The 27,553-nt window shown below is 37.7% G+C and overlaps 2 protein-coding genes across 2 annotated transcripts in view; one reads left to right on the top strand and one right to left on the bottom strand.

Moving 5' to 3' along the window:
* Window positions 1-22,378, top strand: part of SNW1 (SNW domain containing 1) — a gene marked incomplete at both ends in the record, with an annotated part of 33,947 nt that extends 11,569 nt beyond the window's left edge. Inside the window, 11 exons of the mRNA XM_084240303.1 lie at window positions 8,712-8,807; window positions 8,899-9,005; window positions 9,963-10,067; window positions 11,373-11,442; window positions 12,722-12,787; window positions 14,217-14,333; window positions 14,932-15,073; window positions 17,796-17,892; window positions 20,412-20,529; window positions 21,937-22,100; window positions 22,180-22,378. Of these exons, the coding sequence (XP_084096429.1) occupies window positions 8,712-8,807; window positions 8,899-9,005; window positions 9,963-10,067; window positions 11,373-11,442; window positions 12,722-12,787; window positions 14,217-14,333; window positions 14,932-15,073; window positions 17,796-17,892; window positions 20,412-20,529; window positions 21,937-22,100; window positions 22,180-22,378 (1,281 nt within the window). The remainder of the gene's footprint in view (window positions 1-8,711; window positions 8,808-8,898; window positions 9,006-9,962; window positions 10,068-11,372; window positions 11,443-12,721; window positions 12,788-14,216; window positions 14,334-14,931; window positions 15,074-17,795; window positions 17,893-20,411; window positions 20,530-21,936; window positions 22,101-22,179) is intronic.
* A 513-nt stretch (window positions 22,379-22,891) lies between these two features.
* On the bottom strand, window positions 22,892-27,470 carry SLIRP (SRA stem-loop interacting RNA binding protein; the record flags this gene model as incomplete). Its single annotated transcript, XM_084240665.1, has 4 exons — window positions 22,892-22,976; window positions 23,422-23,529; window positions 24,580-24,638; window positions 27,374-27,470. The coding sequence occupies 4 exons, from the start codon at window positions 27,468-27,470 to the stop codon at window positions 22,905-22,907; spliced, it is 336 nt and encodes a 111-aa protein (XP_084096791.1). The 3' UTR covers window positions 22,892-22,904.
* Between the last annotated feature and the right edge of the window lie 83 nt (window positions 27,471-27,553).

The raw sequence follows: 27,553 nt of genomic DNA on the forward strand, positions 1-27,553 counted from the left end.
TTTCTTCCTAATTGTTAAATATTTTGTGAAGAAGTTCTTTAAAAACTATGTGGAAATGATAAATCTCTGACCAATTACTTTGTATGAAAAGCAGCATTATATTTAGGCTTACTGAAGATAAAATAGTTATTAAAATATATTTTTAGTAATACCTATTATAACTTCATATCAGCACTGACTTTTCTTGAAATCCCCCAAATTGATGATGATTTGTATATATTCTTAGAATTTTTACTTATTTGCTTTGTATTTTAAAAATGATTTTATAGTACTAATATTTTGTAAATGCTAGCAAATTGTTTGAAATCTACAATCCTAGCACCCTAAACAAAAATTAAAATTTAATTGTGTCTGTAGTTTCTTATGATTTCCTCCATGTACTTAAAAAATACCTACATATATACTTATTTTAATAGTTCATTTGAATATAATAAATTACAAAGATTTCTTTGCTTTAAGTATAAAACTGGCACTTGCTATACAGATTTAGGATGACCCTGCTCACAAAGTAATCCAAAAACCAAAAATTAAATTTACTTTAAATAATCTTATCACACAGCAGCTACATTCAGAGCCAATGAACTGTTTTTAATAAGATATAGGCTACTGCACAGATACTTCAAAGACCTAGGATACTGCAAATTTCATTTTCCTTCAAGATCTTTTTAGAATTGAAAATATTCGCGAGCCTTCAGTAGCTCTCTCCCTTAAATATTTTCATTTTATTGTCTTTAAAGCACCATTGAAAACTCATCCTTTGTTCCTGCATCATGGCTGCTGAGTTTTGGGGAAAACAATTAAGCATTCTTGCAACTTTGTATCTCAGGTTTCAACTGGGCTTCCTTGCTCTTCCTCAAAGCTTTGACTCTCAATCCTCTCCATTCCGTCTCGGTTTATTAGGTGACTTCCCCTGGAAGAAATTGTTGGCTTGCTTTATCCAGAATTTGCCTTTTATTCCCTTTGACTTTTCATTTTGTCTCTATAAGGTATCTCTTCTATTCAAACATGATCTTGCCATGTGTATTCAGGTGTGTCCTGCATCTCATTCCTTCCTCTCTCCTGATAATTTTCACCTCTCCTCTTCTACTGGCTCCTTCCTGTTAACACTTGAAGATGCTTCCTTTTATTATCCTTTGAAAGAAAAATTGCTCCCTGAATACCCCCAAGGCTCTGTCCAGCTACCACTGAAGAATTTCAACCTAATTTTCTTCAGTTTCCTTCAAGCTTCTTGCAAGATTTTTTTTCTGGTCTCTCTGCTTCCTCCCCTTCCATTTACTTTTCATTTCACTGCAGTGGCCTTACCTCGGCCAGTCAACTGAGATAGCTCTCTGGCAAAGATTTCTTAAGACTTTCTTCTTACAACATTCTCAAATATATAATTTATTCCCTTACCAAAATTGCCACTCATATGCTGATGATTGTAAAATCTGTATTTCCAGCCCAGTTTTGTCTCCTGGACTCTAGGTCCTTATATCTGTCTTCCTGCCTGCAGAGGCAGATCTATCTAGATTTCCCCAAAGTACTACTCTTAAATCTAATACTAAATGCGTAATTTTCCACTTAATATACCTTCTCTGTTCTCTAACTCGGTGAATAGAAATGATATCCTAATTGACTGTGCTACAAGCTAGGAGTTATTTTTGCCCTTTGATTTTTTTTTTCCTGAATTACACAAATAATATACTCTCATGGTAAAAGATGCCAAAAGTACCTGAGTATATACGGTACTGCCTACTTCTCTCACTTTACTTTCCAAAGGTAACTATTGTTACTATGATAATACATATCTTTCCACACTTTCATTGTGTATTTAGATATTGTTGTTCTTGTATTTTAGTCACACACATACACACACACACAAACATAGACATCTCTTTTTTGTTTGTTTGAATGAAATTTCCTTTACTCATAAATAACTTCCTTTGACTTGCTTTTTATATTTAATGTGGTTTGAAGATTTTTGTTAGTACATATAGGTGTACTTCATTTTTTTTAATAATCTATATGAAATTCTTTTAGGTATTGGTGGTTTCCAGTTTTTTAGCTTCACAGACAGTACTTTATTCAAGATAAATATATAAACATCTTTTTGCATGTGAGTGTATAAAATAATTATTTCTCGGGCCTCCCTGGTGGCGCAGCGGTTGAGCGCTGGGTTGCAAGGCTGCCCGCAGCCTCTGCAGCGCTGGTTCGATCCCCGGCTGCTCCCCGGCCACCGGAGGAGGGTCCCACATGGCGCGCAGACCTCTCCTGCCGCCCGCTGCTCCCCTTAGCAGTGTCCTCTGTCTGTCTGCCTGTTCTGCTCCCTGCTCTGGCTCTGGTGAATTCTCTCACCCTCCCACGCTTCTGACTGTACCCAGTGCTTGTATAATTAATTAATTAATTAATTAATTAAAGCCGCAATCTTTATTAAAAAAAAATTTTTTTCTCTAAGATTTATTTTTTTAAATGCATACAAGAACTGGGGTGTAGGCTAGAGGTGTGGGAGTGAGAGCACTAACCAGAGACAGTGGGGAGCTGAGCAGGCAGATCCACTGAAATACACTGCTCAGGGGAACAGCAGGCAAGACAGGAGAGGTCTGCTGTGCCATGCCGGTTAGCTCCCTGGCTAGGGACCAAACTCATGCCACAGCAGGTGGTGACAGCCTAATAGTGCTGAGACATTAACCCCTACACCACCAGGGAGGCCCCTAAAATAAATTATTTTAACAGTGGACTTACTGGGTCAAAGCACATTAAAATTCCAAATCAAATAATGCCAGTAAGTTCTCTAAAAAAACCTTTGCCTAGCAGTCATTCCATTCTTTTTTTTTTTTTTTAGGATTTATTTATGTGTACAAGAACTGGGGTACAGGCCAGAGGTGTGGGGGTTGTGGGGGGGGGTTAGAGGATTCACCAGAGACAGAGTGGAGAACAGAACAGGCAGACTGACTGAAATACACTGCTGAGGGGAGCAGCAGGCGAGACAGGAGAGGTCTGCCGCGCCATGTGGGTAGCTCCCTGCCTGGCCAGGGATCAAACTTGTGCTACAGTGACTACAGATAGCTTCATAGGTTGCGTCTTAACCCCTTGCACCACAAGGGAGGCCCTCCATTCTTACGTGTTTCTCTCAGACCCTCCACATGTTTAGTTGCCATGGTTTCTCCTATTTCCTTAACATTTCTCAAGTGTGTTCTTTTCTCTGTTACTTAGTTCAGGCCCTCACGTCTTAATTAACTTAACTGCAGCACAGTAATGGATTGCAACACAATCCATTTCCTTCACATTTGTCTTGCATGCCTGAAAACACAAATTCATCCATGTTTGTATTTCTTTCTCTCTCCACTGTAGATACACAAACAGGTGTGTGCTTTTTTCCATGGCCTTTGTCATAAGAAAAAAACAACATCCTTATGACATAATTTAACCCCCTGCTTACCTTTCTAGCCTAGCCTCAACACTCATGATCAGAATAATGAAATTCAAAAATAAAAAATCCAGTTTTAGCCATTCTATGAGTTTTCAATACAAAATAATCACTATTGTAGGTAGTTGTAAGAAGAAAAAACTTCAGGCATTTCATGTAAATGTCTACCATAAGGAACTACTTGTACCTCCCTAGTATGGTGTGCTCTCTCTTACTTGGAAACTTCCCACTGCATGCCTTTCTGTGCCAGGGAACACCTTCTCACAATTATTTGACTAAATCCTATTGCTTTCAAATCTCAACTTATTCTTTATTTTTCCAGGATACACTCTAATCTTCCCTAGCTAGATTGGGCGTCGTTCTTCCCCATTATCTGTGTTTAATCTGTAGTAGCAGTCATTACTTTTTGTTGTAATTATTCATTCACTAGCGGTCTATGTCATTTGACTATAATCTCTTTGAGGACAGAGATTTTAACTTTATTTGCCTGACAGCTTGAATCACAGGCATTCATCAGTGTTTGTTGGAGGAATAGCAGTTTTCATTGTTTAACAGAAAACCACTATTCCTGGAACCAGTAAGGAGTTACCATCTACTCCTGCTGCAAAAGGAAAAATATGTGCCCTACTGGCCTTCTGTTGGCTCCAGCTGCCTTTGTTTTGGTGCTTATTTCCTGTGGTGTAATGACTGTTTATTGGCATATGCTGTCTCCTCTCTTTTTTTTTTTTTTTTTTTTTTTTAAAGGCAACCTTGTAGGACAATAATTTGTACTGGCAGGTATCTAATTTTGAGTGAAATAGTTTGAACCCATTTTGCAATTATTTTTCAAGATTAAAAGCCATGAATTTTGTAAAATTTCTAGGGAATGTCTGAGAATTTTTTCTTTTTTATTCAATATAATGATTTTATTTATACAAAATTAAATAGCTAAATAATTATTTTGTTTTAAAAATAGAGTGGAAACTGTTGAAACTGAACTATTTCTTTTTAGATTTCAGTATTCTAACCAAGTAAGGTCTTTAAAGTGAAAGTCTTACATGTTTGTCTACAATGTAACCATTGGAACTGAACTCCAGAATGGTAGTTATAGAGATACCACTCTAGAGTTCATACTAATCCCAACCTTGTTACTTCCTTTTAGGATTTTGTAAAATCCTTTTACTGCTTTTACAAAAATACAGTCTTGAAGAAAAAACAAACAAGCACGGTGAAGATTTTTTAAAAATTATAGCACACTCAGTGACTTGAAAAGAGAGACAGTGCTCTGGTGAATCCTCTCACCCCCTGCACCTCTGGCCTACACCCCCGTTCTTCTCTGCATAAATAAATGAGTAAATCTTTTTTTTAAAAAAAAAAAAAAGAAAGAAGAGAGACAGTGTTTCTGCTTGATGTGTTTTCTTACTAACTGGAATATACATTTGAATTCCTTGCACAAATTTAATACATAGGTACTTTAATATTTTTTAAGTGAATGGATTAAGGTGTGAAGGTTTTGAATGCATTTTATAATTCAGCATTAACTGAGTACTCATTAGGTCTTTGCACTTGGAGTTGGGGAGACACTTATTGATTGGAACTTGGAACATGCAGAGTTTTTTTAACATAATTGAGTTAACCTGTTAATTGCCAGTAGTGCCTCCACTCCTCCCCCCCACTGTCTTAACCAGAAACACTTCCCATTATTTACAAAGACCCCAGAGTGGAGTTAGAAGTGGCTGCAATACCCTGTTTTAAAACCTCTAATTTTCTTGTTTTAGAAGTAGGAATTGTCAATTGAATATACAAAATAGGATTTAAGAAATTCAAAATATGCAAAGTACTTGACATAGTGTGAAAAGTCTGATTAGATTATTGAATTTGTACTCTAAAGATTTCGGATTTATTTCAGAGTGCTCTGGTATTCTTCAGAAACCAAGGAGTTCTCACTGAGATGTTATTAGTAAAAGAACAATAATGGAAAATGCTAGTTCTGAATTTGAGAAGTGAAGAACAAAACAAGATTTCCAGGGGTGATATTCTCAAGCAATCTAAGGCCATTGATCTCTCTGCATGTAGTGTAAATACCTTGTGTAAGACTTACTGTCCACCGGGCCTCCCCGGTGGTGCAGGCGGTTGAGCGCTGCACTGTGAAGCTGTCTGCAGCCTCTGCTGCACAGGTTCGATCCTGGCCAACCAGGGAGTAACCCACATGGCGCAGCAGACCTCTCCTGCCTTGCCCACTGCTCCCCTCAGCAGTGTATTACGTCAGTCTGCCTGTTCTGTTCCTGGCTCTGTCTTTGGTGAATTCTCTCACCCTCCGGCACATCTGGCCTGTACCCTGGCTCTTGTATAAATAAATAAATCTAAAAAAAAAAAAAAAAAAAAAGACTTTCTACCAAGTTGTCATTCAGTTGTGACTTGATTGATAACTCTTAAAACAGCCTTATATTTACATTTCCTTCTGAAATAATTACATAGAAAATATTACCTAAAAGAATGTCTTCAACTCTCCCCTAAAAGAAAAAGTCCCACAACTTTTAACTGAACCCAAAATAAATTATTTGTACTTTGCTTGTATAATTTCACAAATTAGCTAAGCCTAAAGATCGTCTTTTCACCTCTTAAATGGTGAATATCTTGATAGGCTTATCCATTTAGTCCTGTCCTTTTCCAATTTTTCTGTAACAAAAAGATGTTTCACAGATGAATTATTGTTTCTTCCTTTTTCACAAAGCTCATATGTACTTGTGGTACCTTTGAGAGTATGGTGCATGTTTCTGTTAACCCTCTTCAGCCCTTTGCCTCCTGGTATACAGTGAGTTTCTTCAGGCAATAAAAATTTGGGTTTTCAGACAATAAAAATGTAGGTTTTTATAGTTAATTACCATGGAGGGATCTTGCTCTTCAGATGTCCTTCACTCAGCTTTGTGAAAAGATGCTGGAATCTTATTGATGCTCATTTAAAGGGTTATTAACTTTGGAATACCTAAATAAGTAGCAGCAAATGGCTCTTGTAAGCTAAATTAGTACTGAAACTTTATGTTGAGCATATATGACTACCAGGGAGCCATTTACTTAGAATCCCTTCCCATAATGATTGCTGTGTAAAAGTAATTAACTCTTCATAGTCTTGATATTATTTTCTAGAGTATCATTATTTAATTTTAAATTCTTGTATAAATTTTTTCATTTGTAAAGGAAATAAGACTTTTGGAGTCGGTTATTAGCTGTGGGAGCTTAATGTACTGAGCCTCACTTTTCTCACTAAGTGGGCTTTAGATTCCTTCCAAAATGAACGTTCCGAGAGGATGGTGAGACTGCAGCCACTTGTCAATAGTACATGTTTGTGGTAAATCATCTGTTGCTTTCTTACTTGATTCTTTTCTCTTTCCTGAGAAAAACAAGCTAGATATTTTAGTCTATATTTCATAACATAATATTTACTGAGAAATTATAGCTTTTTATAAAATATTCTGTAGGACCTGAAATACAGGTACCATTATTATGATACAGTACATCACTAAAATTCATTTATTCATTCATTTGTATAGAAAAATTCTACTGAATGCCTCTTGTGACCAGACATTGATATAGGCACTAGAGATACTTAAGTGAGTAAGAGATTCTTTGTCAGTAGTGTAGATATATTCATTGCGCATACCTCACAGGTTGCTGTGAAGGTTAACGGTAACACAAAATAAGTTCTTAATAAATGTTAGTTCTGTAATAATAGTTATTGTTATTATTCCTTTAATAGAGAGGTGGATAAAAAATAAATAATATATAAAATTAATTTCATGCTGAGAGCAGTGCTTTGAAGATAATAAAGTGCTGTATCACTGAATGATTGTGTGAGGAGAGTTTGCAACTTAGTGAGGGTAGTCCAGGAAGGTCTAACCAACACATGTGTCACCCACTTGAAGAATTGTAAATAGTTCTACAATGGCCCACTGTAAAGACCCAGAATTGGGGGATAGCATGTTGTTTGAAAAAAGGAAGAAGAAAGACAAAAAAGAAAAATGGAAGAACCCATGTGACTAAAGTATAATAAATCAGGGAGTAAGAAAGACAGGGGAGCTTGAATCTGTAGCAAAACCAGATCGTATCTTTTAGGTCAAGTACTTACCGCACTGTTTGAAGTAAGAAATTAAGAATAGCATACATTTCTTTTAAACTGTTTTAAGGAATATCATATGGCACAAGGTAATTAGAGCACATCCTAGAATTATTTTTCAATACAACATCATTTCGATATTATCACTGATGAGAAAAGAACAATTCCTGCCGACATTTAACAAAATAATGTTACTTGAGGTCCTAGTTTCCTTATAAGTGATTTTGCTTTAAGCCAGTTTCCAAGAACCTATTGACAAATTAGTTAGTTATACAAGATTTTGACTTATCACAATAAATAGTTTTCTTCTGCAGAAAATTGTTTTGATATCTCAGGTGCCCAGGAATTTAGTTTCCTTTCATATTCATAAATTGTCCTTCCCTGTACGTGTGTCAAAGAAGTTCTCACTAAATTATTTAATTTCTAGTTCCTCTTTTGCCTATAAAATCTGTTATGTAAGTTTTCATGAAACTATTTGAGCATAGAGGGACTTAAAAATAATACTTCTCTTTGTCAGGGCTTACCACAGCAGGTCCGTCAAATAAAAGCCATGCTGAGCCTAGTAGAAACCAGATAGCAGTCCTAAATTTGGAGAATGGGTGTAAAATAAGTTATGTATATAGAATATATTTCCTTTTCTTTCTTTCTTTTTTTTCAATAGAGGAAAGTATTCTGGTTTTTTGACGAGACACATAATCATTTTCTTAGTCAGAAGAGGTGAGAAAAGACAAACATTATCAGTAGGGTAAGGTCAGTGAAATATTCCAGACCCACTGAATTTAGAAATTATTTTGTAACCCAACTTATATTCTGATAAACTTGTGATTCAAGTTAATGGTTCTATAGTCAATTTATATCATCATTAATTTCAAGTCCTAGTGAGCTTCAAAAATAGGGATCACTGATGCATAAGCTTTTGTTGGCACAATTTATTTGGTTAATGACTTGATTATTTGGTTAATGATTTGATTCCAATATGAATCAAATAATTTAAATGCATGAGGCCAGAGGAAAATTATTAACTTATATAGCCAGGGCAACAATTTGTGTTTATATTTTAAGCTTCCCTGGTTTTAGAATCTAAAAGACAAAATCTGTGTCCTAAATTTATGAGTGTGCTGAGAGGACATTTTAACTTCTGAAATGACTTAATGAGGTTGCTTCTTTTCATTCTCTGCTTTTCTTAAGCCTTCTTGTGTTTGAATATTTTAGGTCATTTATAGCAAATACACTGACCTGGTTCCTAAGGAGGTCATGAATGCAGATGACCCAGACCTGCAAAGACCAGATGAAGAGGCCATTAAAGAGGTAACAGGAAATTGGTACATATAATTATTTCAGATGACTTTTTACATCTTCATTAACTTCCAAACCATCAATGTGATATTTCTTATTTCAGATAACAGAAAAGACAAGGGTAGCCTTAGAAAAATCTGTATCACAGAAGGTTGCTGCAGCCATGCCAGTTCGAGCAGCTGATAAACTGGCTCCTGCTCAGTATATCAGGTATGAATCATGCCTGAATGTTTTAGTGCCACATCAGACATGATTGGGGCTGGGGGACCTAGTACTATTTTTCACTCTCCTACTTAGTCACAAATGCAATTTTTTAAACAATGACTTTGAAGCCTATTGACTCTGTACAGACAATTGAAAGCAGAAATTTTTTTTAAGTATCCATTTTTAAAATAATAGCTCATGTTTTTAAAATATTTTTTTTAGAAACTAAGAATTATTTATGACCTGTCATCCAAGCCATAATTATTATTTATAGTTTTCTGTTTATATATAATAAGTATTCTATTATATATAGTAGTTAATATCAGAAGCAATATTAATATATTGATAATTTTATGTAATACTGTCTTATAACATAATGGTGATGTATATTAATGTATTAATATATAATTAATAATCATTAATGTCATTATATAGTAATAAGCATCCTTAGAAGTATTACAAGTTTTGAGGGGTTTCAGTGAGCTAAATCTTTTTGTGGAAGGATGAGTCACAGATAAATATTAAGGAAAAGTGCAGAGCTGGTAGGGCTGATACCATTATTCTTTCTCAGTTTCACAACCTATGATTAGTCAAAAACTAACTGTAAGTTGCCTGCTGAGAATATTATGGGGCATTATTTCTTCAAATGCAGACTTAAAAAATAGGTACCATTTTCTAGACCTCTTATCTGTGAAATTGAACATTGCCTTCCATGGTGGAAAATGGACAGGGATAGATTATTTGCACAGTAATGTGACTGTGGTTTACATTTTGCTTATAACTTAGTATTGCTGTTGGCTCTCTTATCTCCATGTTATCTGTTCTGCCTAAATATTTTACAGTTTTCTATTAGTACTTTGTGAAAGGAATTGACAATGTATTCCAGTTTAGGGTTGTAATAGAAGAAAAATATCTGTTAAAAACATGAAGTGTTACAACTTTAGTTTCATCTGCATTCTTCAGATACACACCATCTCAACAAGGAGTGGCTTTCAATTCTGGGGCTAAACAGAGGGTCATTCGGATGGTAGAAATGCAGAAAGATCCAATGGAGCCACCAAGGTTCAAGTAAGTAGGTTTTTTCATGAGAATGAACCACTATTCTTTTTTTTTTTTTTTTTTTAAGATTTATTTATTTGTACAAGAGCCAGGGTACAGGCCAGATGTGCAGGAGGGTGAGAGGATTCACCAGAGACAGAGCGGGGAACAGAACAAGCAGGCTGACTGAAATCCACTGCTGAGGAGAGCAGTGGGCGAGACAGGAGAGGTCTGCCACACCATACAGGTTGCTGTGTGGCCGGCAGGAATTGAACCAGCACTACAGAGGCTGCGGACAGCTTCACAGTGCTGCGTTCAACTGCCTGTGCCACCAGGGAGGCCCTGAACCACTATTCTTTAAAAAGATATCAAAGATGAAAAACATCCCAATTTGCCCATCAACAGGTGAATGATAATAAATTAGGAACTTCTACACATGAAATACTACAAAGCAGTAAAAAGGGATAAATTGGGGGCCTCCCCGGTGGCGCAGTGGTTGAGCACTGGGTTGCGAAGCTGCCCGCAGTGTCTGCAGCGCCAGTTCGATCCCCAGCTGCCGGGCGAGGGTCCCACATGGCGCTCAGACCTCTCCTGCCGCCCACTGCTCCCCTCAGCAGTGTACTTCTTCATTCTGCCTGCTCTGCTTTCTGCTCTGGCTCTGGTGAATTCTCTCACCCTCCCGTGCCTCTGACTGTAACCAGTGCTTGTATAAATAAATAAATAAATCTTTTAAAAAATAAAAAGGGATAAATTATTGTATACTCAGTAACATGAATAAATCTCAGAATAATTATGCTGAGTGAAAGAAGCCAGACAAAAACAAGTATCTACTGTATGTTTCTGTTATATACAAAGCTCTAGAAAATGCATAGTGACAGGAAGTGGATCAATGGTTGCCTGTAGGGAGGAAGGCAAGGACAGAGTGGCACTGAGAGGAACAGCGGGGATAGGCAAGCATGTGCAGACCTGCAGATGATGGGTATGTTCACTATCTTGATTGTGATGTAATTGCAAGTGAATTTACCTCAATAAAGTTGTTTTAAAAAAGTAATTCCACTCTAAAATGATAATGATATTGTGGAGATGAGGTGGGTAGTGATTATGACAAAGTTTGCCATGTTTTATTAATTCTTGAAGCTGAGTGATTGGTATACGATAATATGGACATTCTGTATACACATTCTCTACTTTTGTGTGTGTTGTGTATATCTTTGTATATGTATATAAAGTTTTACCTAATAAAAATGAGACAGGGAGATTTGAAACATGTTAACTAAAGGAAATTATGTATGTGTATATATATATCAGTCACTTTCTGATTGGTTTGTTCTTCAGGATTAATAAGAAAATTCCCCGAGGACCACCTTCTCCTCCTGCACCTGTCATGCATTCTCCCAGCCGAAAGGTAATATCTGCTGTAGTCTAAAATCTTTATTTATATTCATGATTATTAATATGTAATCTCCTGCAGAATAAAGAATAGGTGGCTGTACAGGTACATCTCATCACACTTACTGTTTTCTTCATTTGTTTTTGTTGTTGTTTTAAAGATTTATTTGTTTGTTTATATAAGCGCTGGGTACAGTCAGAAGCATGCTCAGAATTCTGAGCAAATTCACCAGAGCCAGAGCGGGGAGCAGAATAGGCAGGATGAAGTACACTGCTGAGGGGAGCAGCGGGCACAGCAGGAGAGGTCTGCGTGCCATGTGGGATGGCGGCCAGGGATCGAACTGGCGCTGCAGAGGCTGCAGGCATCTTTGCAGCCCAGCGCTCAACTGCTGCGCCACTGGGGAGGCCCTTCATTTGGTTTTGTTTTTTTTTTTAAATTGTGTGCTCTCTGCTGTCAGAACACTTTTTTTTTTTTTTTTTTAATTTATTTATACAAGCACTGGGTACAGTCAGAAGTGTGGGAGGGTGAGAGAATTCACCAGAGCCAGAGCGGGGAACAGAACAGACAGACCAGCGAAATACACTGCTGAGGGGCGCAGCGGGCGGCAGGAGATGTCTGCACGCCATGTGAGACCCTCACCCGGCGGCCAGGGATCAAAGCAGCACTGCAGACGCTGCGGGCAGCTTCGCAACCAAGCGCTCAACCGCTGCGCCACCCGGGAGGCCCTTCATTTGTTTTTTAAGATCAAGTAGGGACCCACTCAAAATTACAATGTGTAATTTCTGTGTGCTTATGAGAATGCATGTTAAATCTTAGCTATTGGTTTTATTATTGTTACCCTAGCCCCTGCTTTTAATGGAATGAGTAGAATCTGCTATTTGACATGAAGGATGTTATAACTACAGGAAGTACCTGGGGTGATTAGATATCTGATTAATAACCTTAGCATCTTTTTTTAGGTATGTTTTATTACCTAACTGGAGGAACAAGTTTTCAACTGACAAAAAAGCAACCTCACCTTAACTATGAAAAAATGCTAACCAACATTTGTAAATGTCAAAAATAATTTATAGATTTTTTTCATTTTTTTTTTTTATAATAGTTATTGCTAGAATTTATGAACGGGATCATAGTATGTAGTGCTACCAAGCAAATGAGGTTTTTGGTCTTTGACTAAATCCGTCCATATGTCAGTGTATATTGAGCTGTCTTTGAAGTGAAAAATGGCACTTGAGTTTTTAGCTAGATTACAAAAATCTAAAAATGAGTCTTCTTCTACTCTTTCTCAACTCAGATGACTGTGAAGGAGCAACAAGAATGGAAGATTCCTCCTTGCATTTCAAACTGGAAAAATGCAAAGGTAAATAAGTTTTCACAAAATCAGTATTAGAACCTACTGGAAAACACCCAAGGAGCTTTAGCCTTGATAACTTTTGTTGAAACCTAGCGTCTCACCTAATTGAATGTTTTCAAAAAGAAATACCCAAATTATGTGACTTTATTTTAATGTAATAGAGATGTTAGTATGCTAAGCACATGAATACCATGTAGATTTTTTGAGAATTGTAGTTATCAGAAGTACACTGAAAAGGAATAGTTAGAATAATGTAACGTATCAGTGAAAAATAGTATTCTTTGGAAAATACAAATTTATATCAAATTATTTCAGAATTAAATCAGTTTAAATGACCATATTACAAAACAACGAAAATGTTTGTTTATATTCAGTCCTTTCATTTGTTAACATTTTTCTGTGTATAACATTGCCTGTGTAATATGTTTACACCCTTTATATCATTATTAATTGCCAAAGAGTCAGGAAGAATCTGCCAAATGATATGGAATAAATTTCCTAATCACTGTTTCCTTTTTCCCCAAATCTTATTTTATGATTCTGTTTTTGATGAGTGTAGAAGACCCTTTAACCTACAGATTAAATATAAATTATTCCTTAAAGGAAGTTTTGTGCTCACCCTAAAGCAAAAAGTTTGTGGAATGGTCTAATTTGAGTTGAATAATGTGTATGTAACTATGTGGTATCTTGAGCTGATCCTGTAATATTTCCTTGCATTTGGAATAAATACCATGGACCAACGTCAGCAGTTGGGAGCCTAGTCAACTCTGGAAGAATTTAGGTATGCCTGGAAGTTAGATGGGTGTTCAAGCACATTCCTTGAATAGGATGCAAAATTTCAAAATCCAGAATCTCAGTTGTCTAGCAAACTTCACTCTTTCTCTGTTTACTAAAACCTACAGGGTTGCAAGAATCTGATGAGTCATTGAAACAGTACAGATTAAACTGCCTATATGCTATGGTTTTAATAACTTAGTCGACTGTTGTGTTTACGTGAGGAACAACTATTTAGCTATTTGATAGTGATTTTCTTTTATGATAATACACAGTTATTAATATGAGAATCTATTTTCTCAGATTATGAAGTCACACTGCCCAAGTTTAAACCCTAGCTCACTCACTTATCTACTGTATGACCTTGGGTACATGACCTAAGGTCTCTACTTCAGTATCTTCATCTGTTAAATGGAAACAATGTTACCAGTGTTATTATGTGTATCTGAAGTTTAAATGAGACCATAGATGTAAAATGCCTAAACAGTCTTTCACTCAAAGCATTCAGCATTAGCTACTCTGCTGATATTACATAATTGTGAAGAAAGATGTAAGAAAAAGAACGGCAACTAAATGTTTGTCCAAATGGACATTTACATCTAACTTAAAGAACCTATTGTTGTTCTTTTGTAACTGTTGTTTCTCCCTACTTTCACACTAGGGCTATACAATTCCATTAGACAAACGTCTGGCTGCTGATGGAAGAGGACTGCAGACAGTTCACATCAATGAAAATTTTGCCAAATTGGCTGAAGCCCTCTACATCGCTGATCGGAAGGTTGGTCTGTCTTAATTTAATCGCTTAATGCTCAGAAGTTTCAAATCAATTCTTGGCTACCTAGAATACTATTATGTTAGCTACAGTACTGAGGAAAGAGACTTTCATCTCTGGTATATGTGGCAGAAATGGCAGGTGCTCATTGCAGCTCTGTCCCTGATCTTAGCCTTTGTAGACTTGTACACATACCCCACCGTGTGATCCAGCAAGTTGTAATTATCTCTTGCAAACATAGGCTAAGGCTTTATCCTGAGTTGGCTTGATTGACTTTTAAGATGTAACCATTCATGTTATAAATGTTGAAAATTGCCTTATTGAAATCTTTAATTTTATATTTTAGATCGTTTTTGAGAAAGTATTAGTGAAACACAAGATTGATTTGGGTCATTATAGTTTCAATCACTAATATATTTCCAAAGTAAAGAGCAGTGTCTTCCAGACAAGCACTCCTTTAGTGGACAAGAATCTTTTTTAATAAACAATAACAAATATGAATTCATTATAAGTGCAATTTCAAGCCAGACTTTAGTCAGGGGGTTATTATAACTAATTTTTATTCCCTGATCATGTCTCATTTAACATCTGTTTTTACTAATAGGCTCGTGAAGCTGTGGAAATGCGTGCTCAAGTAGAGAGAAAGATGGCTCAAAAAGAAAAGGAAAAACATGAAGAGAAACTGAGAGAAATGGCCCAGAAAGCCAGGGAAAGAAGAGCTGGGATCAAAACCCATGTGGAAAAAGGTGTGACATTCTCATTATTGAATTGGATTTATTTTGTGGATAATATGTATCTCTTTCTAGAAAAGTCTTTTTTTTTTTTTTTTTAACCACACACAAAAATAACACATGCATATAAAGAAAAGGTAGATATTTCAGGAATAATGTAGAAATGACAGAGTAACCTCTGTCTTATTTAGCTGATGCAGAAAGAAATAAAGAATATATGTCTAAGTGTCAGCCTTGAGGATGGGACTACACTGGAAGGTTTTTAAGTTCTGAGAAATACTTCTAAAAATCACATATTAGTCAAGTGGTAGGATTGATTTCCTCCTATAATTTTCTTGAGATTTAGAAAGAGAAATAATATCCCCAACTAAATAATTCATTTCTCCAGATGTTAAAACAGAATTTTTCTGTCTTGTAGACTAATATACTTCTAATCATTAACTCTCTCTGGTGTTAGTTAGTGGTCTACACTGGTAATATTAATTAGAGTGAGAAAGTGAATTCAAGAAAATTTTGAGGGTAATTTTGTTTCATTAATAAATCCTAGACTAATACAATTATTCATGCACTGAGTTCATACTGGTCACCTACTGTGCAAGATTCTTATCTACACAGGCTTTATGCTAGTCAGGTGGAGAAAGGGAGGGACTATAGCAGTGAACATTTTAATGAGTACAGACAGGCCCCAAAATGTTAGTCACATAGTATATTAGAGGGTAATAGTCATTATGGAGAAAAGGAAAAAAAACAAGAAAGGGTTATAAAAATGGCAGAAGGAGAGCGTGGTCACAATAGGCCTCACTTCTGGGCCTCTCTGGTGGTGCAGTGGGTTGAGCGCCATGCTATGAAGCTGTCTGCAGCCTCTGCAGCCGCGGGTTCAATTCCTGGCTGGCCAGAGAGAAACCCACATGGCGCGGCAGACCTCTCCTGCCTCGCCCACTCCCCTCAGCAGTGTTTTCGGTCCGTCTGCCTGTTCTGATTCCCACTCTGTCTCTGGTAAATTCTCTCACTCTCCCACGCCTCTGACTGTACTCCAATTCTTGTATAAATAAATCAGTCTTTAAAATAATAATAATAATAGGCCTCACTTCTGAAATAGTAGCAGTAACATCCTAAGCCTTATGGTTCTCTAGGGGAGGAACAAGTCAAATAGAAGGAATAGCAAGTGCAATAGCTCTGAGTTGGGAATATGCCTGATATAGTCAAGAGTAAGCAAGAAGGCCAGTGTGACTGGATTAGAGTGAGAAAGGAAAACAACAGTAAGAAATAAGTTTAGCCATTGTAAGGACTTGGCATCAACTTAAGTAATGGGAAGCAACTGAATGATTTTGAGCTGAGAGTCGTATCTGACATAGTAGAAGGCTGTCAAGTAGGCTTGTGGAGAAGCAGGGAAATCATTTGGAAGACTGTTGCAATGATCCAGACAGAAAAGGATAGTGAAAGGTTGTTGAGAACATGTTCAGTCTGGAGGCATTTTAGAGAGAGAGCTCACAAAATACGCTTATGGTACAGGTAGAGGTATAAGAGAAAAAAGGAGTCAAAGATGACCTCTGAATGTCTGACTGGAGCAATTGGGGAAGATTGCGTTGTCATCTGCGAATGCTAAGACTGCTACAAGAGAAAAGGTTTGGAATAAAAAGAACATAGAAATTTAGTTGTGAACATGTTGCAATTGGTTGTAGGAGTTCAGCATTCAACAGTGGGGAGGTAAGTAGGGTTATAAGTAACAATCCACTTCTTTGAGTCATATGTAAATGACTTAATGAGGCAAGATACAAATCCCGGCCAGTTGTGCACCAAGCCTCTGAAGGTAATTAGAAGTAAAACTTCCCTCAGTCTAAGTTCTCTAAAGTAAGGAAAGAAGAGAGTGGTTCTTAACGAATTAATTAAAATTTCAAAAAATCTTTTGCCAGATATTGGCAAAAACTAGTATTTATTATGGCAGGCGCCACTCTGAGCACTTTGCATGTGTCACCTCATAGAATCCCTGCAGCTGTGTTATGTCACAGAGTACAGAGTAGGACACTGGCTACTCCTCAGAGAGACTGAGTTATCTGCAGAGGTTACAAGTCACAGTGCTGATCTGTCGTAGAAGCAAGTCAAGTTACCCACACAAAGTCACAGCACTAATTAGCCATAGAAATATGATTTGAATCCAGACAGGCTAGTTCCATAGCTTCTTCACTATACTACTTTCCCTTTCGATATAAACACAATAGAGATATATCTGTAGACCACAAGCAAAATGTTCTTTTTTCAGAGGCAAACTTTGAAAATATAAGGATAAATTTATGCATAATTCCTTTTTCCTGCATTTTGTAATGAAAATTTTAACACATGGAAAATTGAAAGATTTGTACACTGAACTCCCATATCTCCACTGTGTAGATAATACAGTATTTTTTTTTTTAACAGTTAACATTGCTAAAAGTGCTTTACCATGTATCTAGCCATCTCTATCCATCTATCAATCAACCTTACTACTTTGATGCATTTCAAAGTAAGTCAGAAACACCAGTCCACTTTACCCCTGAACACTATGACTGTGTTCATGATTCTGTAATACACATTAAAAAATTAAACCAATACTGTTGGATTTATATTAATTGCAAGTATTGTTAAATAGACTGAATGTGACTATAGAGAAGCTCCTAGAATTTTCTAAGAGAATGTTAGGATGTTCTCGTTCAAAATATTATTGGTAATAGTAATGTAATATTCAATTCTGTGCACACAGAGGATGGAGAGGCACGTGAGAGGGATGAAATCCGGCATGACAGGCGAAAAGAAAGACAGCATGACCGGAATCTCTCCAGGGCAGCTCCTGATAAGAGGTGGGTGCTCGCAGAGATAAAAACAAATTATGAAGAGCCTGTGTAAACCTTTAAGTGAGAAGATTTAGTACTAAGGCCAGTTTTGCTTCTCACCTTTCCCCTTTTGTTTGAGTACTTAATAAGCCACTTATTTTCTTGCACTTAGCTACTTATTTTGTCTTAGAAGAATTGACTGCCTAGAAGTAATATTCCATCACCTTGTAGTGTCAACTAGAAGTGAGAATTACATGGATATAGAAAAGCGAATTCAGATCATGTTAGTGAAAAGAAAATAGTGGCTGATAGGACTGTTCTCATCTGTTCTTACTTTGAACAGTGAGAGAAAATTTGTGTTCCTATTCTTCTAGACAGGAAATAAGCTGCCATGCCTTTTTTGAGATCCTTTTATGTGCTTAGTACTGTACTAAGTACAGTGGGGAAGAAAAGCAAGTTTTGTAAGTAGTAAAAATATGCTTTATCTTGTAAGCAATTTAACTTAATTTTGAAAGAGCTGTCATATAAAATTATTGGGCATATTGACACATCACTCTTGATAAGTACAAATTGATTTAAAAAAAAAAAAACACCAGATACATGTATGGGAACTTGAAATTAAGTAGAAATTGTGGAAGTCTGTGGTTCACCAAAGGACTGAAGTTGTTGAAAAGTTGAGAAAACACTGTAAATATGGAGATGGGATGCTTATTTAGGGTTAAATGCATATATATAACATTTTCTTTCAAAATGAGCAGTTTTCCATAATTTTTTTCATCATCTTATGGGCTGATTAAATGCATTTTTTAATTCATGTCTTAAACATGAAAATAATTGTCTTTAATGATATATTTCATCTCTCACGGACAAGCAGAAAATCTGAATTTAGGGTTGTGAATATAGTGTAATAGAGAGGAATGAAATGTAAGTGTATGTAGTTTATCACATTCTTGTTCTGAAATTCCTGAACTGTAGGGCCTCCCCGGTGGCGCAGCGGTTGAGCGCTAGGTTGCAAAGCTGTCCACAGCCTCTGCAGTGCTGGTTTGATTCCGGCTGCTCCCTGGCCACCGGAGGAGAGTCCCGCATGGCGCGCAGACCTCTCCTGCCGCCCGCTGCTCCCCTTAGCAGTGTACTTTGGTCCTTCTGCCTGCTCTGCTCCCGGCTCTGGCTCTGGTAAATTCTCTCACCCTCCCGCGCTTCTGACTGTACCCAGTGCTTGTATAAATAAATCTTTTTTTTTTTAAGGGAGGGGCGTTTAAATAAATAAAATTCCTAAACTTTAAAAACCAAAATAGCTCTGTAGATAAATGAGAATGGATAGCATTGATTACAAGCTCTATACTTGCAATCAAATAAAATCAGATTGTCTGTAGAAATCACTTTAAGTCTTCAGCTTCTAGCAAAACAAATGATGACAGTTACCATGAGGTCATGACAGATTGTATACATACAGAAGTGGCGGAAATTAATCTGAACATTAAAATGCATACAAAGCAATCCAGTCATTGACATGTGACATGTGTACCTCAAATTCTAGTAGGATAAAATAACTAATTGCCAGTAGCTTAAAAGAACTGGTTCTAGTTTATTGACAGTAATTTATATAATACATCTAATTTGTATCCTGTCCCTCATATAGTAATAGCAAATATAAACCATAGCAATTTCTTACCTCGGCACACATTAATAGCTTGTATTAAAGGCTTCATATCAAGAATGAGACTCTTTGGGCCACCCCGGTGGCGCAGCGGTTGAGCGCTGGGTTGTGAAGCTGCCCACAGCCTCTGTAGTGCCGGTTCGATCCCCAGCTGCTCCCCGGCCACTGGAGGAGGGTCCCACATGGCGCAACAGACCTCTCCTGCCGCCCGCTATTCCCCTCAGCAGTGTACTTTGGTCCTTCTGCCTGCACTGCGCCCCGCACTGGCTCTGGTGAATTCTCTCACCCTCCCACGCTTCTGACTGTACCCAGTGCTTGTATAAATAAATAAATAAATCTTTAAAAAAAAAAAAAAAAAAGAATGACACTCTTGGCAGCTCTTTTTAGCTAACAGGAAGGCCCACCTAGTAATCACATACCTGAAATCCTCCAAAGGCCACCAACCCAATAAAGCATTATATGGAGTGTATGTTCACAAATGTGAAAGAACATATTGTTCCTTTACCTCTTAGATTGGTTGTAAGTTGTGAGTTGAAATTCAGCTTGCGGGCCTCCCCGGTGGCACAGCGGATTGAGCGCTGCACTGTGAAGGGGTCTGCAGCCTCTGCAGCATGGGTTCGATTCCCAGCCAGGGAGAAACCCACATGGCACAGCAGACCTCTCCTGCCTCGACCGCTGCTCCCCTCAGCAGTGTCTTTGGGGCTTCTGCCTGTTCTGCTTCACGCTCTGTCTGGTGAATTCTCTCACCCTCCCGCACCTCTGACTGTACCCCAGTTCTTGTATAAATCAATCAATCTTAAAAAAAAAAAACAACCATCACCTTCTTTAAAAAAGAAATTCAGCTTGCTTGTGAAGAGTTTTCAATTAGCGGCATCATGTTTCAAAACAGGTCAAAACTTCAGAGAAATGAAAACCGAGATATCAGCGAAGTCATTGCTCTTGGTGTGCCCAATCCGCGGACTTCCAATGACGTTCAGTACGACCAGAGGCTCTTCAACCAGACCAAGGTACAGATTAGAATCAGCGTATCTCAAGTGTTGTTATGAATACTGATCCTCAGGGAAAAGAAAATTCACGTATCGTAGATTTAGAGTAGCCTAACGTGCACTAGCATTAGGACAGAAAACAACTGGAAGTTGTAGCTTAAGAGACAAGATGAAACAGCTCTGATTTTGACTTTACAGTTGACTAAGATTTTTGCGACACCAGTAGAAAATGAAATTAGGATGAAACTTGGATTTTATTTTTAAAATAGAGCGTATGTTCTACATAAGTATCTCTTGAATTATTTTGTTGTTGATCTTTGAAAAAAAAAGGTTTAATGCTACAGTAACACAATAAACTTGAAATCTTTATTTAAAAAAACTAAAGAAATAGACTAGTCAGGAAATTTGATTTCTAGTGCCATTTATTATTAATTAGGTAGGACATTGTAGATCTGAAATATTTTAATTCCTTCAGCATTAGCTATTTACTATGCATAATGTTAGTGAGAGCAAAGATTTGTCTTTATCCTTAAAAAACCTATAGTTTGCTAGAAAAGACAAATACATGTAGGTAATTAAATGCAAAGTAAACTGCAGGTAGCATTTGAGTGAGCAAATCTGGTTATTGTTGGGTGCTTATGTATATTCCTGGTGGTGTTCTAAGACTTTTACTTGTTTAATCTTGCACAATCCTTACAAAAATCCTATGAAACCATACTGTTATTACCTCTTTTACAGATGAGGAAATTGAGACAAATGGAGCTATATCTTGTAACAACACATGGAGATATAGCTCCTAACTGATAGACCTAAGATTCAAATGTGGGTTGTCTTGATTCCAAAGCTGTTTTTAAACCCTGCAATGGCTACTCACCAGCCTGAGCAAAGAGGATTAGTGATCAAAGTTCCCCATAAGTAATTATTTATAGAACAATTAACTTTCACAAACTTAAAGAATTTAAAAGTTCCTAAAAAGGCACATTCTGTGTTAACAAACCATCCAAATATATGAAACAAGTTTATTTAATGCTAACCTGAGGTTTTCATTGAGAAGTATTATTGTGCCATGCTATAATATATCTTTAGGCAAGAGGTGTAATTTCATCTAAACACTTTATAATTCTCTCATCTGCTTGCCACTATATCTATACAATTTATATCTATACAAATTGAAATTGCCAAGTACCTACTCATAAGTAGTATCCCTCCATTTTAATGACTACTTTGACAAAGTAGTCAAACTTTCTCAATTGACTTAAGAACCCAAAGGTGATATGAACAAGTTTATGACCTTTGTGAAGATTGACCTTTTTTATGAAGATATTTTTTAATTTGAGAATGTAAAAGTGAGTATTCTTCACATGAATATGATTCAACGTTTAATAAATAGTAACATACATTTTCTTGTTAACATCATCTTTTCCTCAGGGTATGGACAGTGGTTTTGCAGGTGGAGAAGATGAAATTTACAATGTTTATGATCAAGCGTGGAGAGGTGGTAAAGACATGGCCCAAAATATTTACAGACCCAGTAAAAATCTGGACAAGGACATGTATGGTGACGACCTAGAAGCCAGAATAAAGACCAACAGGTACCACGGCAGAAAGCTTAGTTTCAGTGTTTGCACTTGTGACAAGGTAGTTATTACAGTTCTTTCTCTTTCCCCCTAGATTTGTTCCCGATAAGGAGTTTTCCGGTTCAGATCGTAGGCAGAGAGGCCGAGAAGGACCTGTTCAGTTTGAGGAAGATCCTTTTGGCTTGGACAAGTTTTTAGAAGAAGCCAAACAGCATGGTGGCTCTAAAAGACCCTCAGACAGCAGCCGTCCCAAGGAACACGAGCATGAAGGCAAGAAGAGGAGAAAGGAGTAAGAGACACCTCTCTTCACAGTGAATGAACTGTTATTCAAGCCCTCATGATGCAAGTCATATGGGGAAACACTTTGTAAATGACCAGGATAAAAACCAAATCTGGGTGTCAGAACCTAGCGCTACCTTTTTATTATGGGAGAAAGGGGGAGGATGATGGAAAATTCTACTTTGAACTATTTAGTTTTTTTAAAGAGTGGGTTGTGTTTGTCTTTTCCCCACCTTTTGGCATTTATAGAACACGTTCCCCACGCACAAAATTAAAACCATTTCCTTTCGTGTGACATTAGTACTTTGGGGTTAATATTTTGTGTAAGAACAGCTACTTATGAATGAAGTTACCCAACTACAGTGAGTAGAAGGATGTTCATGTATTGGAACTGTCCTGCCAAATGTTCACCCCTATCACACTGTTTTAATTTGGAGTGGGGAAAGTAAGCTCTGCTTGGTGCAACTACTTGTTTCAAATAAAAACATTTAGACAAAAATTTCCATTTTGTTTGCTCTATTTAATTGGCAATTAATAGTCTCAGAAATCTTTCTCTTCATCAGATGTTTGATCCCCTTGCAAAACTTTTGGTCTTTGAGCTTGAACATGGAGCTGGAAAAAATCAAAAAGCACTGTAAGGAAAGGCAATGTCTGCAAAAATATTTAAACTGAAAAGTGGCACTTTAAGACAGCCTTTTCATTAGAGTCAGCACCATTAAGTCAAGAGGATGTTATTTGTTTCCTTGTTCTTAAGACTCTTTGAACAGCAATTAAAAACTGAATTAGTCTGACTCAAGGTCACACAGTAAATAGAAAATAGAGGATTTCAATCCAACTCTGCCTGGATTGTAAGCGTAAGATCCTACTCTTCCATTTAACAAAATGAAAGGGTTCCTTCCGTAGACCTTACAGAGCTAGGCAGATTACCACCACCACCCATTAACAAACATAAGGCAAACTCAGTTACAAATCTCCCAAAGTCCCTGTCACTCCATGCTCTGACCTATTTAAATCAATATACAGAAAGTTCATAAATAGGACACAGAACAACATGTACCTTTACTCCATCAATAACATGATTTTCCTGTTGTAGTGCATTATGAAGTTCTTCTTCTGAAGAAAACTGAATCCAACCCATACCTCTGTGAAAGCCAGTCTCTTTGTCCTAAAAATTACAAATTTAGGAGAAAATGATTAACTCAACAAAGTTCCCATGAGCTCCAAAGCAAACTACCATATTTTCCTTCTGCCAAAAGGGGTAATAGACATTTTAACATACCAAAAACCTTGCTTTACTACATATTCACCCTCCTAACTAACCAAGGATTAGTCCCTGTGTTAATATTTTCTCTTATTTTCTGCTGCCATTAGAGAAGTAAAATATGGTCAATAAGCTAGCTTTCTGTGTCATTCTAGATACAAATCTCACAGCAAGTCAAGAGAAATTTTGAAAGCATAAGGAAATACTCTTCTGTTTATAACTTCTTCACTTCTACAAACTAGAAAATTAAGCCAAAAGACCTAGCTGCATTTCTGGAATTTATGAGACAATTACCCTGGACACCACCACTGTTACCATCACATGCTCCTAATGAAAAATAGGGAAAAACATTAAAAACTACCCTTCTTACCTAGTTCCAGATTTCTCAAACAATTGAGTTACTTCCCCTCATGCAAAAGGCAACAGTGATACATGTACACTGTCTTGAGTCAATAAGCTTATGATAACTTGTTACTTAACAATAACACAAATACCTAGGATGAGGATTTTTAAACTTTTTTAATCAGTATCACCCAAATTTTATTTTTTTTTTTAAGATTTATTTATGCATACAAGAACTGGGATAGAGGCAGGGATGTGGGGGCCGGGGGGACAGGATTCACCAGAGACAGAGTGGGGAACAGAACAGGCCAATTGACCAAAATACACTGCTGAGGGGAGCAGCGGGCAAGACAGGAGAGGTCTGCTGCACCATGTGGGTTGCTCCCTGGCAGGCCGGGGATTGAACTTGTGCTGCAGAGGCTGCAGATTGCTTCATAGTGCAGTGCTTAACCCCTTGCGCCACCAGGGAGGCCCCTCACCCATAATTTTATTAATAAAAACACTGAAGAGCTTCACTCCATTAAAAATCCACCTAAGCTGACATGCTCTACTGAAATAAATTCAAGAATTTGAAGTTAACATAAATGCTTTTTTTTTTTAAATAATACTCACGAAAGGTAGAGAGCACCTGCGTACATGTCCGAACTGCGCGAAATGTTCTCTCAGCTCAACTGTGTGCAAGGGGAATATATTAAAAGTAGTTAATGTATTTTGTATTCTCCACCCCAGATTGTAGAAATCAAAAGGGTTTCTAAAGTCCCCGAATTTATTGTGAACAGAAGCTACTTTGCAGTTTCTTAAAGCCTTAAGATTTTTTTTTTTAAAGATTTGTTTATTTATGCATATAAGAGCTGGGGTGCAGACCAGAGATGCAGGGATGAGAGGATTCACCAGAGAGAGAGTGGGGAGCAAAAGAGGCAGATCTACTGAAATACACTGCTGGAGGGAAGCAGCGGGCTCGAGAGTAGAGGTCTGCTGCACCATGTGTGTCACCTCCCTTGCCAGGGATCGAACTTGTGCTGTAGTGGCTGCGGATAGCTTCACACTGCTGCGTCTCAACCCTCTGCACCACTAGAGAGGCCTTAAGATTTAGAAAACAGCTATGGTATTGACTCTAAAACTGCAACATAATTTGGGGAGGTGGGTACATGCACAGATAAATTGCTGAGTTGACTGTAGTCTTCATCCCCAACAAATACTGAATGTCCTCATCATACTAGGTACCCAGGCCAAACACATCTTTACTGAATATTTTACTGGCACCTACTGCAATACAAGACAATATATTAGCCATCTTTAAGAGGTCTCAACGATGAATAGTACATAACCTTGATCAAAAAATGACATGATCTTTTCTCTTTTGAACTACAGTGCTTGTACTTTTGCTGATCTGCATTTCATATTACCTGCTTATTTTCCCTAGTTCATCTAAACCTCATTTGATCAACAACTGCCGATATTTGTTGTAGGTCTTTACCTACACTTTACCACCACCATTACACCATAAGCAACCTGAACATTGATTCCACTGTGTCCACATTGACTTATACACAACAGGGCAATATTAGCTGAATGAAGAAATAATGTCCTGTAATCCTTCAATAAGCAACAGGAACTAAATTTCTGAAGAACTCTACATGATTGGTCAAACCCATCTAGCAAGATCAGAACCTCAGAGAACATGTTACTGGAAGATAAATAAAATAGTGTTAGACACATTTTAAACCAGGTACTAAAACTTCTAGAAAACATTCATTTCCCCCCCCCAAAAAAAAACACAACTCTTTTTCTACATCACTTACAATTATTACAGAAAAACAGCCACAAGCACCAAGAACAATGCCAATCACATAGTACATACTTCTTAGATAGTTGAATGAATGAACTGAGAGACTATTTCAAATTTGCATGCTATGCAGACTCTTTTTATGGGTTTTAAACCAGCCCATTACAGTCTGGAAACCTGCATCCATAAGATGCTAGTGAAACCACTCAGCCTTTCCACAGACCAAGTCCTCACCCTCCACAAACTGAGAAGGTGGGGGCACAAATTGATGTATTTTTCATGTTGCTACTCACACCTGGGCCACAAAATTTAAGAGGAAAGTAATCCATCCCATTCTTTTGTTTTAGGAGGCTGATCTGAAATATTTTCAAAAGTGAGACTGAGGATTTTTAGATTTTTCTAAGCAAATTACAGAATACTTAATCTCAAAACTGCAGTTCACAAAGATCAATGTTGCTGAGAGATTCCATTACGGATTACTCCCAAACCTCTTCCATGAGCTTTGACTTGAGTAACCGTGAAAGTAACTATCATTACTTGAGTACTTACTCTATATCTTGCACGTCTAGAAAGTCTACACAAACTCGTTTGAGCAAATCAAACTTGGCATAAGCATTACTGACTCCATTTATAGACGATAAAACCGAGGTCCTTTCCCCAAATACCTTCAGTTATTCAGATTACCCAGCTAATAAATGGCCCAGGTGGAATTCTTAATACTAATAGTATGACTTAAGAACATATTTCTCAATCATAATGCTATACAATCTCTTAGGTCTAACGTCCAAACAGAGACCTTAAAAGATTTTCAAACTCTACTTCTATTCCTCTTTCGAACTGCTCCTAATTTTAACAAAATTCACTAACGTCAACACCAAAATGTCATTCCTCTTTCCGTCATTCACGAAAAGCTGTTCATCTTTTAAACACAAACAGATCTGACCCTTCCAGATACCACTGCCCTAGTTCAGGTACTTTTTTTTTTTTTTAATTTATATTTATACAAGAACTGGGGTACAGTCAGAGGCGCCAGAGGGTGAGAGAATTCACCAGAGACAAAAGCAGGGAGCAGAACAGGCAGAAGGACTGAAATACACTGCTGAGGGGTGCAGCGGGTGAGACAGGAGAGGTCTGCCGCACCATGTGGGTATCTCCCTGGCCGGCCGGGGATCGAACCGGCGCTCGAACCGGCGACGCAGAGGCTACGGACAGTTTCACAGCGCTGCGCTCAACCCGCTGCGCCACCGGGGAGGCCCAGGTACTCACTTTTGAACTAAATTACAAAATTGCCTTCAGCATCTCGCCTCCCCTCCAATCTTGCCACTCTGCATCTAATCTGCACACTGCAGTCAAAAGATTCCCTTCGAAATCTTAAACCTTCAAGATCATAATAAACCAAATCACTGCGAAGGGCAGATGATCAAGACTAGTGGCCACAAAAACTCAAGGGCTATCCCCGAAGCTATATAACTGGAAACAAAATTTCTTGGCGCTCACTGGCTTGCTCGGGGGCCAATTCAGACCCCGGATCCAAGCACGCTGAGCGAGCCGCAGAAAGCAGAGCTTTAGAGAACAGCTTGGGCCTCAAAACTGCAGCCCGACTGCAACTCCGTCACTCACCCGAGCTAGCGGTCCAGGGAATTTTTCTGACAAAAGCAACGTGCCGGCCCATATTGGCCCGCAGCGCCATGGCGCCTCTCACTGCAGGGGCCGCCATTTCCCGGCTGGGGCACCTCCGTGACCCGTGACCTCGACCCCGGAAGTACCTGCCAGATCCCAGCGCAAGGGGATCTGCTTCCG

This window comes from Talpa europaea (genome assembly GCF_964194135.1).
Source record: "Talpa europaea genome assembly, chromosome: 8".
In the NCBI taxonomy this organism is placed as follows: domain Eukaryota; kingdom Metazoa; phylum Chordata; class Mammalia; order Eulipotyphla; family Talpidae; genus Talpa; species Talpa europaea.